The 12,135-nt window shown below is 44.1% G+C and overlaps 1 protein-coding gene across 1 annotated transcript in view; it reads right to left on the reverse strand.

The window, feature by feature from the left end:
• Positions 1 to 3,533: 3,533 nt before the first annotated feature.
• ftcd (formimidoyltransferase cyclodeaminase) overlaps positions 3,534 to 12,135 on the reverse strand; it is a 31,916-nt gene continuing 23,314 nt past the window's right edge. The window contains exons 12-14 of the mRNA XM_033024214.1: positions 10,663 to 10,801; positions 5,685 to 5,780; positions 3,534 to 3,785 (exon numbers count right to left, since the gene is read on the reverse strand). Of these exons, the coding sequence (XP_032880105.1) occupies positions 3,687 to 3,785; positions 5,685 to 5,780; positions 10,663 to 10,801 (334 nt within the window). The 3' untranslated portion in view covers positions 3,534 to 3,686. The remainder of the gene's footprint in view (positions 3,786 to 5,684; positions 5,781 to 10,662; positions 10,802 to 12,135) is intronic.

A 12,135-nucleotide genomic window follows, 5' to 3' on the forward strand; every position in this document is an offset into this window, starting at 1 on the left:
TGGAGTTTCTCCAGCACTTTTGTCTACCTTCGATTTTTCAGCATCTGCAGTTCCTTCTTAAACAGTTAGATTTAGCTCGCGGCTACGGAATCAAGGGATATAGGGAAAAAGCAGGAACGGGGTACTGATTTTGGATGATCAGACATGATCATATTGAATGGTGCTGGCTCCATTCAAGGGCCGAATGGTCTACTCCTGCACCTATTTTCTATGTTTCTATGTAAACCATTGAAACATTAGCTGGGCATCTGTGTGTGTGGATCTACGACAAATGGATTGTAACAAGCTTCTCAGTTGTACTAATAATCATCCAGGCAAATGGAAAGTATTCAAACATACTATTAACTTAAGACACACAAAAAGCTGGAATAATGCAGCGGGTCAGGCAGCATCTCTGGAGAAAAGGAATAGGTGCATTTCAGGTCAAGACCCTTCTTCAGACTGAGAGTCAGGGGAAAGGGGAACAAGAGATATAAGACAGAACTTAGGAGAAATTAATGGAAGATATGCAAAAACCATAGGTGCAGGATATCCACTAGGTGGCGCTTCGATGGCAGTCTGTCCTTTTCATCTTTTTTTTTGTTATTTTAAATGTTTAAAATGTATGTGTTAATGTTCTCTGGTTTGTTTTATGTGGGCGGGGGGGGGGGGGGAACGCTTTTCCAACTTTGCCGGAGATGCGATTGTTTTCCGGATCGTATCTCCGGTCGCTCTGCGGCCTAACATCGAGACCGACGTCAGGAAGCTCCAAAAGCCGCACGACGTTCGACTAGCCCTGACCCGAGGTAGATCGCCCGGTGCAGGGAGCTGAGATTTCCCCCCGATGCAGGAGCTTGATCGCCCCGATGCGGAGTCCCACCACCGGCTATGGGAGTAAGATCGTCCCGTCAATGGAAGGTTAGAGGCCCCCGACCACTAGAGGACAAAGAAGGGAGAGATTGAACTTTTTTTCGCCTTCCATCACAGAGGAATATGGAGGAGTCACTGTGATGAAGTTTATGTTAAAATGTATTTTGTGTGTTCTGTTGCTTTTTATTGGTATGACTGTATGGCAAATCAAATTCCTTGTATGTTGCAAAACATACTTGGCTAATAAAGTGTGATTATGATTATGAAATGTGGGACTTTTAGTTTTAAAGATACAAACAGATCATTCAGCCCACCGTCCACGACATCCAACGGTCTGAAGAAGGGTTTCGGCCCGAAACGTTGCCTATTTCCTTCGCTCCATAGATGCTGCTGCACCCGCTGAGTTTCTCCAGCGCTTTTGTCAACCAACGATCATCATGCACTAGTTCTATCCAACACCCTGGGGACAATTTACAGAAGCCGATTAACCTACAAACTATCAAGTATTTGGAATGTGGGAAGAGCCCCTGAAGAAAACTCATGTGGTCACAGGGATCGAACTTGGGTCTCTGGTGCCTTAAGGCAGCAACTCTACCGCTGCGACACTTCCTCATCCTTCTGTCCATTGCTTCAAATTTACATCCCCGAGAATGAAGTTCCCGCTCTGGTAATATGTAGTGGCTTTACCAGCCGCACCACTGTGCCACCCATAATTATGGGCCTGCCACATCCCCTAAGATCCAGGCTTTAGCTTCCATGACTAATCTACATTAGCACTTTGACAAATGCCTGGCTGAAATCCACACAAATACCGCAAACACTCCACCCTCGTGGGTACACCTTTATTTATCTTCAAAACTTAAAGGTGCTCCCTTAACAAATCCCTGCTTTCTTACACTTCATACACTTGATTAATCCTTGGTTTTTGAAGGGTAGATTTTTGGCCACCATCCAGGGGCAGAGGACTGTTAAGAGTTTGAATGTAAACAACCAAGAGCATTTATTTTTGGCAACATGAATTTGAGGGACTTGAGAAAGGCCCATGAAGAAGATGGGCAGAAGTGATTTTACACTATTAGTGATTTCCATCTAAATTGCAGTGCTTGTGAATGCAATTGGGGAAGATTCATGAGTGATTTTCCAGAGGGAATAGAAAGAGAAAAATGACAAAGCTATGAGGACTGATTGGATAGCTCTACTGAAGAGACAGCACAGGTACAACAAGGTGGAGTATCCTATGATATTGCATTAATCTACCTGATGGAAGTGTATGAAATTACGAGGGACCGTGATAGGATGGATATCATATTTCTCCCATACCGGAGGAGGCACTGTCCTGAACGGCTGCCTGTCCTGCAGCTGTCCGTTTTTTCCCCTTCTTTTTTATTATTTTTAGTTAGTTAAGTGTACAGTCAGGGGGTCTAAATCTTTTATGTGTGGGGGGTGGTGGGGGGGAAGGGGGAAACTGCTTTTCTAAGTCCCTACCTGGTCGGAGGGGTTGCCTTCCTCCGAGCAGCATCTTCGACCTGTCCTCGCGGCCTACCAGCGGGTCCTGGAGCGACGTTTCCCTGAGGGGACCTGGCCAGAACATCGGCGTTGGCGGCGGCGCAGAACGTCGGCGTTGGCGGCGGCGCAGAACATCGGCTTTGGCAGCAGTGCAGCGCTGGAGCGCTATTGCGGAGCGGGCGATGCCTTTCCTGGGTCGCCGCGCTGGGACTCCAGTATGCTTGGTACTGCCGAGGAAAACATCGTGAAGCCGCGGTTCTGCGGAGCGGCCAGCTGCGACGTTGAACTTACATCTCGCCGAGATCACCAGTGTGCGGAGCTCCGTCTGGCGTGGTCTGTTGGCTTGGAAGCCGCAGGCTCCGGTGGGAAGGCGGCCGTTCCTGGCACCCCAAGCCGCTGGGGGTTCTCCCGACGCCGGAGTACCATCACCCGGCGAGAACATCGGGCACCGTGGCGGCGACTGTGGAGGCCTCAATAGGCCCGACTATGGGTGGACAAGAGGATGGGGACTGGACTTTGTGCCTTCCCCCACAGTGGGAATCACTGTGGGGGGATGTTTTGGTGTTGAATTTCTTTATGAATACTGTGTTGTATTTTTATTAGTGTGCTGCAAGGACATCAGAATTTCCCCTGAATAAGGGGATTAATAAAGTAATCAATCAATCCCTGGGCAGAAATGCCAAAAACTAGACAGCATTGATTAAAGGCAAGCGGGGAAAGTAAAGGAGATTTGCAAGGCAATTTTGTTTTTGCAGAGCTGTGGTCAGGAAAGGAGGTAGAAGCAGATATGAAAGCAATGTTTAAGAGATGTTTAGACAAACATTTGAACATTAGAATCAAATACACAGGACAAGATGTTAAGAAGTCCCTTGTGCCAATAGGTGGGGAGCGAATGGGGAGAGAATGGCGGGATATAGACCATGTGCAAGCAGATGGGATTAATTTAAACTAGTGTGATTGGCAAATCCTATTCCTATGTATGTGCTATGAATGTGTGACCATGATTAGTGGAGCAGGTTATTGAGGATGTATGGACGCTCTAGCACTGTGCCTCAGCAAAGAATCAAACCTTTTGAGTAAGTAGAGTATGTACGTACAAAAAGGGAGCTTCTTTGGACCCCTCCTGCATATTCTGCAGAATATTTTATGTTGATCAATTTTCCAAGGCCAAGCACAAGTCACACATGTAATGAACAATATTATTCTTTATTCACCTCTGCTGATGCACATAAACACTTGAATTGGGGACACATCCCTGACGAGCTTCTGAAGAAAGCTGTAATGGAGTATCTGTCATCAGTAGTGTCAGTCAGTAGCAGCTGTCTGGTTTCTCACTCTTTTCCTGATTCTTGCCGTTTATCGATCAGATCCAAAATCTGCACTGTGTTCAATTTAGCCTGTTCCAGGAGGTCACAAGCCCTCTTCCGAGTCTGTGAACCAGCAGAGAGAAACTTAACTCCTGACCTGTAAGGAAATGTAATTGCCCTAGATTTCTATATACGTGGTCTTCAAGGCTGAGAGAGCTTCAAGAGCTGAGAGAGCATGGTTTGTAAGCCCACAAGGAAATTAAATAGCATGAAAGATCCATTCAGCTTCCTTCACAATGATTCTATTTATGAAACAGCAGATTATCACATATAACTAAAAAAGACACAGTGTGAGAGTAACTCAGTGTGAGTCAGGCAGCATTTCTGGAGAACATGAATAAGTAACGGAGGTACACAAAAATGCTGGAGAAACTCAGCGGGTGCAGCAGCATCTATGGAGCGAAGGAAATAGGTAACGTTTCGGGCCGAAATCCTTCTTCATAGATGCTGCTGCACCCGCTGAGTTTCTCCAGCATTTTTGTGTACCTTCGATTTTCCAGCATCTGCAGTTCCTTCTTGAACACATGAATAAGTATCGTTTTGGGTTGGGATCTTTCCCCATTCTCCAGGGGATGTTGTCTGACTTGCTGAGTTATTCCAGCACTCTGCGTCTGTGTCTTTGTTTTGTAAACCAGCATCAGCAGTTTCTTATTTCTAGAGAGGCAGAACAAAGCCTGGCAAGTATTAGGTGAATACAAGTGGGGGGGTGGGGGGGACTTGATAGGCAGACAAAGACCAGAGATGTGGACTAGAGATGGTGACAGAAGGTATGGGACAAGAGTTGCAAATTGTGAAGCTTGAGCAAAGGATGTGGGTGTAAGGGGAGGGAGAAGGGAAAAATAGGTGCAGGTCCAAGTGGGTCAGGAGAATTGGGGGGGGGGGGGAGAAGGAGGGGTTTATTACCTAAAATTTGAGAATTTAGTGTTCATACCGTTGGGTTGCCAGCTACCCAAGCGGAATAAGAGGTGTTGTTGCTCCAGTTTGCGTGTGACCTCACTCTGATAATGGAGGAGGTCCAGGACAGATAGGCCAGTCTGGGAATGGGAAGAGGAGGAAGATGTAGTAGGCCTTGGCAGTCGCCTGTGCCAATGCTCTGCCACGCTGATGTACAGCAGGCCACATCGGGAACACCGGATGCATATAATTGTTGGGTATCCTACATGAGAACACATCATTGCTGTACCTGTGTAGTGTATCCTATTCATCCTTGGTGCAGAAGAAGACAATTTTTTCTTGGGTGCGGTACAGGAGACCATACAACTTATCAACCATCAAGAATACATGCATTCCTTTTTGAGTGTTACTATTGAAACTGCTGTCCCTATTCTTCCACATAATGTATTCAGACCGCAACTCATTAGTAAAACACAAGATCAAGTTCAATCTGGTAGTTGGCAACTGTCTTATATGTGATTTGTGTATTTACAACATTTTAGCCATTGGAAATAGTCATATTATTGATATAAAATCATGCATAATTTTTGAACATTTGAATCTCCTGACCTCTAGTCCAGGAAGATCTTGTGTCCCAGATCCTTGGTACATTCTGCTTTGAGGTTTTAGACCTCCAGAAATATTTTCCTTCCCTCCGTCTATCATCTGCTCAGCACCACCACTGTCTAATGCTGGACTTTTGTTAATATGGGCTCCATGGTGATGACCCAGTCTCAGTTTCCAATGTCACAAGCTCATGAAATCCCTGTGTGAATCCTTCCATCTCTCTCTACCTCTTTCTCCGAATTCAAGACACTCCTTAAATCCTACAACTTTACCCATTTTTTTTTGTTCGATGCCCTCGTGTGGATTCGTTAATTTAGTTAATGTACTTGTTGCGATTCACTTTGGGATGATGTTAAAGGTGAAAAACAGACAGACTGTCCATGTTCTCTTGTACTCCTTGTTTTCTTCCACCCTTCTCAAACAGCTCACATGCCAGACCTGTAACCTCAGCTTAGTCAATACCTTGGTATTGAAGTCTTCCTCTTTGATGTCCTTCAGGTTTGTCATGATGTTGTAAAATGCCCCAAATATGCCCAGTTCCAAAGCTTTGGCAGCAACCTAGAAACAGACAGTCCTCTTAGAATGGAGCAGTACCAAATCTGATTCAAATGGTCCAAATGAGTAACATTTGTTACTGGTAACTAAATTTTCACAATAGCCAACCAAAATAAAAGTAAGTAGCCCAGCCAGGGAAGGGACCAAACTAGATCTTCTGCTGTGAAATAAACCTGGCCAGGTGATTGGAGTTTCAGTGGGAGAGCATTTTAGGAATAGTGACATAACTCACTAAGTTTTCAGATAGTTATGGATGAGGGTAAGACTGGTCCTGGGGTGAAAGTATTAAATGGATGAAGGCTAGTTGCAACAGTATTAGGCAGAAACGGGGTAAAGTTGTTTGGGAGCAGCTGTTTGATTGGGAACATCTGACATGTGGAACTCTTAAAGGCCAGCTGATTTGAGTTCAGGACCAGCATGTTCCTGTGAGGATGGAAGATAAGGATGGAAAGGTTCAAGAACCTTGGATGACAAGAGATAAAGGAAGCATATGTCAGGAATAGGAAGCTGAAATTGGAGAAGGCTCTAAGAATATGAATTGTGCTGGAAAGAAATTAACAAACAATTAGGATGACTAAAAGGGGATATGAATGTCTTTAGTAAGTAGGATTAAGGAGAATCTCAAAGCAAGTATACGTATATTAAAAACAAGGGGCTGGGGAAAGGGTCAACTGCAGGACACGAGAAGGAATCGAGGTCTGGAGCCAGAGGAAGGGGGTAAGGTCCTAAATGAATATTTTGCATCAGTATTAACCAAGGAAAAGGGCATGGATAATGGTGAGATGTGGGAGTATGTTGATATTCTTGGACATATGTTGATATTCTTGGGCATTAAGGAGGAGATGGTGAATGATAGCCTGAAAAACATTAAAGTGGATGAATCCCCAGAGCCTGACAGAATCCAGCTCAGGATTTTGAGGATAGCAATGGATGAGATTGCAGGGGGCCTGACTAAGATCTTTGTATGCTGTTTAGGCAGTGTCCCAGATGAGTGGAGCAGAACCAATGTGGTTCATTTGTTTACCAAATCCTGGAAATTATACGCCAGTGAGCATCTGTGGTATGGAAATCATTGGAGAACATTTTTAGGGATAGGATTTATGTTCATTATTTCATCCATTCAAGAAGGCATCACACCACCACCTTCTCAATTTCCCATGAGAAGGTGCTTTGCTGCCTTCTTGAACTACTGCAGTTCTTGTGGTGTGGGGAAGTAGTTGGAAAATCTTGACCTAGGTTGAGGTTTATTATTGTCGCAAGTACTGAAGCACAGTGTTTTGCATGTTATCCAACAAATCAAATACACTATAAATGAATATAATCGTCAAACTCAAGGACAATAGTTAGAGCAAAGGGGAAGATATAGAGTGCAGAATATAGTTCTCAGCATTGTAGTACACCAGTTCCAGAGAGCAAAGTCTGATGTCCACAATGGATAAAGGTGAATTTTACAGTACCCTAGCTTATGGAAAGACCATTCAGAAGCCTGATAACAGAGGGACAGAAGCTGTTCCTGAGTCTAGTGGTGCGCACTTTCAAGCTTCTGTACCTTCTGCAGGACAGGATCAGGGAGAGGAAGGAATGACATGGGTGGGAAAGAACTGCTGGTTTAAGTCGAAGGTAGACACAAAATGTTGGAGTAACTCAGTGGGACAGGCAGCATCTCTGGAGAGAAAGAATGGGTTATTTTGGATCAAGACCCTTCTTCAGACATGGGTGGGATTATGTTGGCTGCTTTTCCGTGGCAGCGTGAAATGTAGATGGAGTCAATGATGGGATGTCCGGTTTGGTCTGTGTGATGGACTGGGCTACATATATAACTCCCTGCAATTTCTTGCAATCTTGGGCAGCTGTTCCCAAACCAAGCTCTGATGCAACCTAACATAATGTTTTCTACGGTGCATCTGTAACCTGGTGACAGTGAAAGAACAGCAATATATTTACAAGGCAAGATGGTGTGCAGATGGGAGAGCAACTTTCAGGTGGTGGTGTTCCCATACTTTTGCTGCCCTTATACTTTTAGTTGTTAGTGGGGAAATAGCCCTATAGATTATACAAATTGTTGCTGTTGTGCATTGGTGATAGTGAATGCTCCTGGATGGGATGCTGATTATCTGGGCTGCAATGACCTGTATGGTGTTCTGCAACTTGAATGTAGTTAAAGCTACAGTCATCCAGGGAAGTGGAGAGAATTCAATCACTTGACTTGAACATTAGAGATGGTAGACAAGCTTTCAGGCAGCAGGAGGCGATTTACTTGCTGCAATGTCCCCATCCTCAGACCTGCTCTTGTAAAGCATTGTTTATATGCTTATCCTATTCAGTTTCTAGTAAATGGTAACACCCATGATATTGATAGTAGGGAATTCAGTGATTGTAATGTCATTGAATGTCAGGGAGTGAAAGCCATATTTTCTCTTGTTGGATATTGCCTTACCCTTGTCTGATGTGAATGTTACTTGCTGTTTATCTGCCCTGCCCTGGATATTTAGAAAAACATAGATTTAGAATCATAGTCATGCAGCATGGAAATAGGCCCTTCGGTACAACTTGTCCAATGTTTAACAAGATCTCCAATCTCAGCTAGTCCCGTGTAGCCCGTCTCCCTTTAAACCTTTCCTATCCATGTACCTGTCATCGTGGCTCTGTGCAGAGGAAGTCCTATCCCAGAAATGTGTGAATGTTTTGGAGGATAGGCCAATGATGTTGTCTATATGGACTTTGATCATAGATAACATAACAAGGTCCCTCATGGTAGGATGGTCCAGAACATGAAATTACCAGGTGAGTTAGTAGGTTGGATGCAAAATTGGCTTGTTGTAATCGGGGGATGGAGGGATCTTTGTTAACTGGAGGTCTGAGACAAGTGGTGCTCCTCAAGGATTAATGTTGGCATCTTTGTTGTTTGTAATGTATTAATGATTTGGATGTAGGTAATCTGATTTGCAGACAACTATGTTTGGAGACAACACAAAAATTGATGAAATTACAGGTAGTGAGGAGGATTGTAAAAGGATATATATCAATTGTTGTAAATGCAGACAAAGAAAGAGCAAATGGAGTTTAATGAAAACAAATGTGAGGTGTTACATTTTGGAAGATTAAATGCAAGAGGAAAGTATACAGTAAATGGTGGGACTCTCAGGCAAATTTATATACAGATAAATCTTGGGTACAATTCTATGGTTCTTTGAAAATGACAACATGGTTGGATAGAGTGGTAAATAGTCTTCATTGGTCTGGGACTTCAGTATAATCTTTGGGAAGTTAGGTTACAGCTCTGTAAAACTTTAGTTGGCCATATTTAGATTATTATATGTAGTCTTGTTCACCAACTACAGGAAGAACGTGAAGCTTTGCAGAAGAGGATATAGCCTAGATTGGAGAATATTAGCTCTAAGAAGAAGTTGGACAAGTTTGGATCATTTTTTTCTGCAGCATTAGAGGTTGAAGGGAGACCTGAAGGAATTATATAACACTTGAGAGGCATAGATAGAAACCTTTTTCCCCTAGAGTAGAAATGTCAAAGACAAGCGGGCAGAGCTTTAAGGTCAAAGGAGCAAAGTTTAAGGAAATGTGTGGGGTAAGTTTTATTTACACCGTGTAATGGGTACCTTGAATGCACTGCCAGGGAAGTGTTGGCCGCAGATATCATTGTGGCATTTAAGGGGCTATTAGATAGATACACAAATATGCAGGGAATTAAGAGATATGGATCACAAGCAGACAGAATAAATTAGTTTCGTCATGTCTGGCCTAGACACGACAGACAGAATAGCTGTTCCTGTACTATATTGTACAATGTTCTGTGGAAGACATAGATAAGGAGGTGGCCTTTTTCAAAAGTGGAAATGTCAAATAGCAGAAGGAATCGATTTAAGATGAGAGGGGCAAAGTTTAAAGGAGATGTGCAAGGCAAGTATTTTTTTGGTAGATGAGATGGTAGATTGACATCATGGTCAGCACAATGTGGACCGAAGGGTCTGTTCCTATGCTGTACTGCTTGCTCTATGTTCCACATTCTAAAACGTCATAGAATTGGTTCTCCCAGTTGTAGTTGCTCTACTCGACAGCCAAAAATCTGTAGCCTCCCTTTGATCTGGTATTTTGTTGGTTCACATGCTTGATCAATGGTGTTTTATCATTAATGTTTTATTATTATTAATGTTTAATGTTTTCTGAGTCATTTGTAACTGTCACTGTATGTCATGTTGTTACTTGTGGGCGGAGCACCAAGGCAAATTCCTTGTATGTGAATACTTGGCCAATAAACTTACTTACTTACAGTACATTTTATGCGTGTTTCAAGAATGTGAACACTAACTGCTTTAGACTTTAGAGATTCAGCACAGAAACAGGCCCTTCGGCTCACCAAATCCACACTGACCAGCGATCACCCCGCCCACTATTTCTATCCTACACAATAGGGACAATTTCCAATTTTTACCAAAGCCAATTAACCTACAAACCTGTTCAAGAAGGAACTGCAGATGCTGGAAAATCGAAGGTACACATAAATGCTGGAGAAACTCAGCGGGTGCAGCAGCATCTATGGAGCGAAGGAAATAGGTGACGTTTCGGGCCGAAACCCTTCTTCAGCTACAAACCTGTCTGTCTTTGGAATGTGGTAGGAAACCGGAGCACCCGGAGAAAACCCATGTGGTCACGGGGAGAACGTACAAACTCCGTACAGACGGCAGCCATAGTCAGGATCGAACCCAGGTCTCTGGCAGTGTAAGACAGCAACTCTACCGTAGCGTCACTGTGCAAAGGGGCGTGGGACACAAGTCGTGAATAGCAGCTCTAGCTGCTATCCATTACCTGCTGAGAAATAATACTCCATTCATAGTTTTGGTCCGCTGAGCCCACCCAAGACCACATCTACCTGCAGATCAGATTTGCAACCAAAATTTCCAAACATTGCCATCTCTCGTAGGAATGGCCATAGGCTGGTTACTCTCTCTGCCAAGCCCAGTGGGACCAGGACAGCCTTTTTCAAACCATCCTGTATTGCCGCTTCACGCCTGCAACAGGAAAAAAAAAAGATGAAGTTCTTATCACTTGGAATTGTGTTGAACAACCAGAATATGACTGCCAGATTACCTAAATTATTAACTTTCAGCACAGTGGTGGTGGATGTGGGTAGTGGACATTGTCTGGGTGTTTAGCCCTGGTTGCTATCTCAACATTTCTCACCCATCTGACTCAATTAACACCTCTTCAGCGCGTCGTCCACAGAGCGCAGAAGATTATTGGGACAGAGCTACCAGCCTTGGAGGGCAACTATTACACACGGTACCTCAGGAAGGCCGTCAGCATCCACAAAGAATCCTCACACCCTTGTAATGGACTGTTCGAACTCCTACCTACCGGCAGACGTTACAAGGCCTTCTCTGCCTGCACCTCCAGACTCAGGAACAGCTTCATCCCCAGAGCTATAGCTGCTCTGAACCGGCCCTGCTGGATGTCCCCCACCCCCATGAACTGTCTCCCTCGGATGGTCACATCGCACATCGACCCGGCACAGACACATTTGCACTTTAGGCTGTTTTGACTGTTTTACTGTTCTTTTTATAAATCATGTTTCTTGGGGTATCTAAATCTAAATTTTATTAGTTGTTTAAGTTATGACATCGGATGGAAGCTGCATACCAAATCTTGTTGCGCAATGACAATAAAAGATATTATTATTATTATTATTATTATTACCTCCTCACCTGGATCCACCTCTCACTTGCCAGCATTTTCTCACCTCTTTCTATCTTCCCTCCACGATTTCAGTCCAAATAAGCAAAGTGTTCCAACCTGAAACAGCCTGAGCCGCTGAGTATTTTGCTTCAGGTTCCAGCCTCTTTCTTGTATCTCTCTTTTCCTTATTCCTCTGCCGAACATTTGCACTTCCACTATTTGCATTAAATTCTACTTGCATGTGGGCTCCCTCCACCAGTTTATGTCCCCCCCCCCCCCCGGTCCAATACCATATTTTTCACAGCTGACCACAGCTAAAAAGCAAGCAGCCTGCCGCGAAGGTGCAGCAATGCAAGGCACCGTGAGGGCACAAAGGTGCAGAATTCTGCGAAGGCAGCAATGCATAGCCCCAAAATACTGAGGCACAGAGTGTTGTATCACCAATGTCCAGGATACCACAGGAAAACAATGCAGCTCCGCACAAGCATCACTACAATGTGTCCTTGTTAGCTTTCCCGTGCCGTTCACCTCACGGTTCATTGTCAGTTAAGGGACCACAAGGTCAACAGTGTAGGAAAATGCAAGGGCAATACGACAGAACACAAATAAGCAAGAGCCAGGGCTGTTGGGAGCACTAATAGTCAGGACTGTATGTAGTGTGAAACTGGCA

This window comes from Amblyraja radiata, chromosome 7 (assembly GCF_010909765.2).
Source record: "Amblyraja radiata isolate CabotCenter1 chromosome 7, sAmbRad1.1.pri, whole genome shotgun sequence".
Taxonomy (NCBI): Eukaryota; Metazoa; Chordata; class Chondrichthyes; order Rajiformes; family Rajidae; genus Amblyraja; species Amblyraja radiata.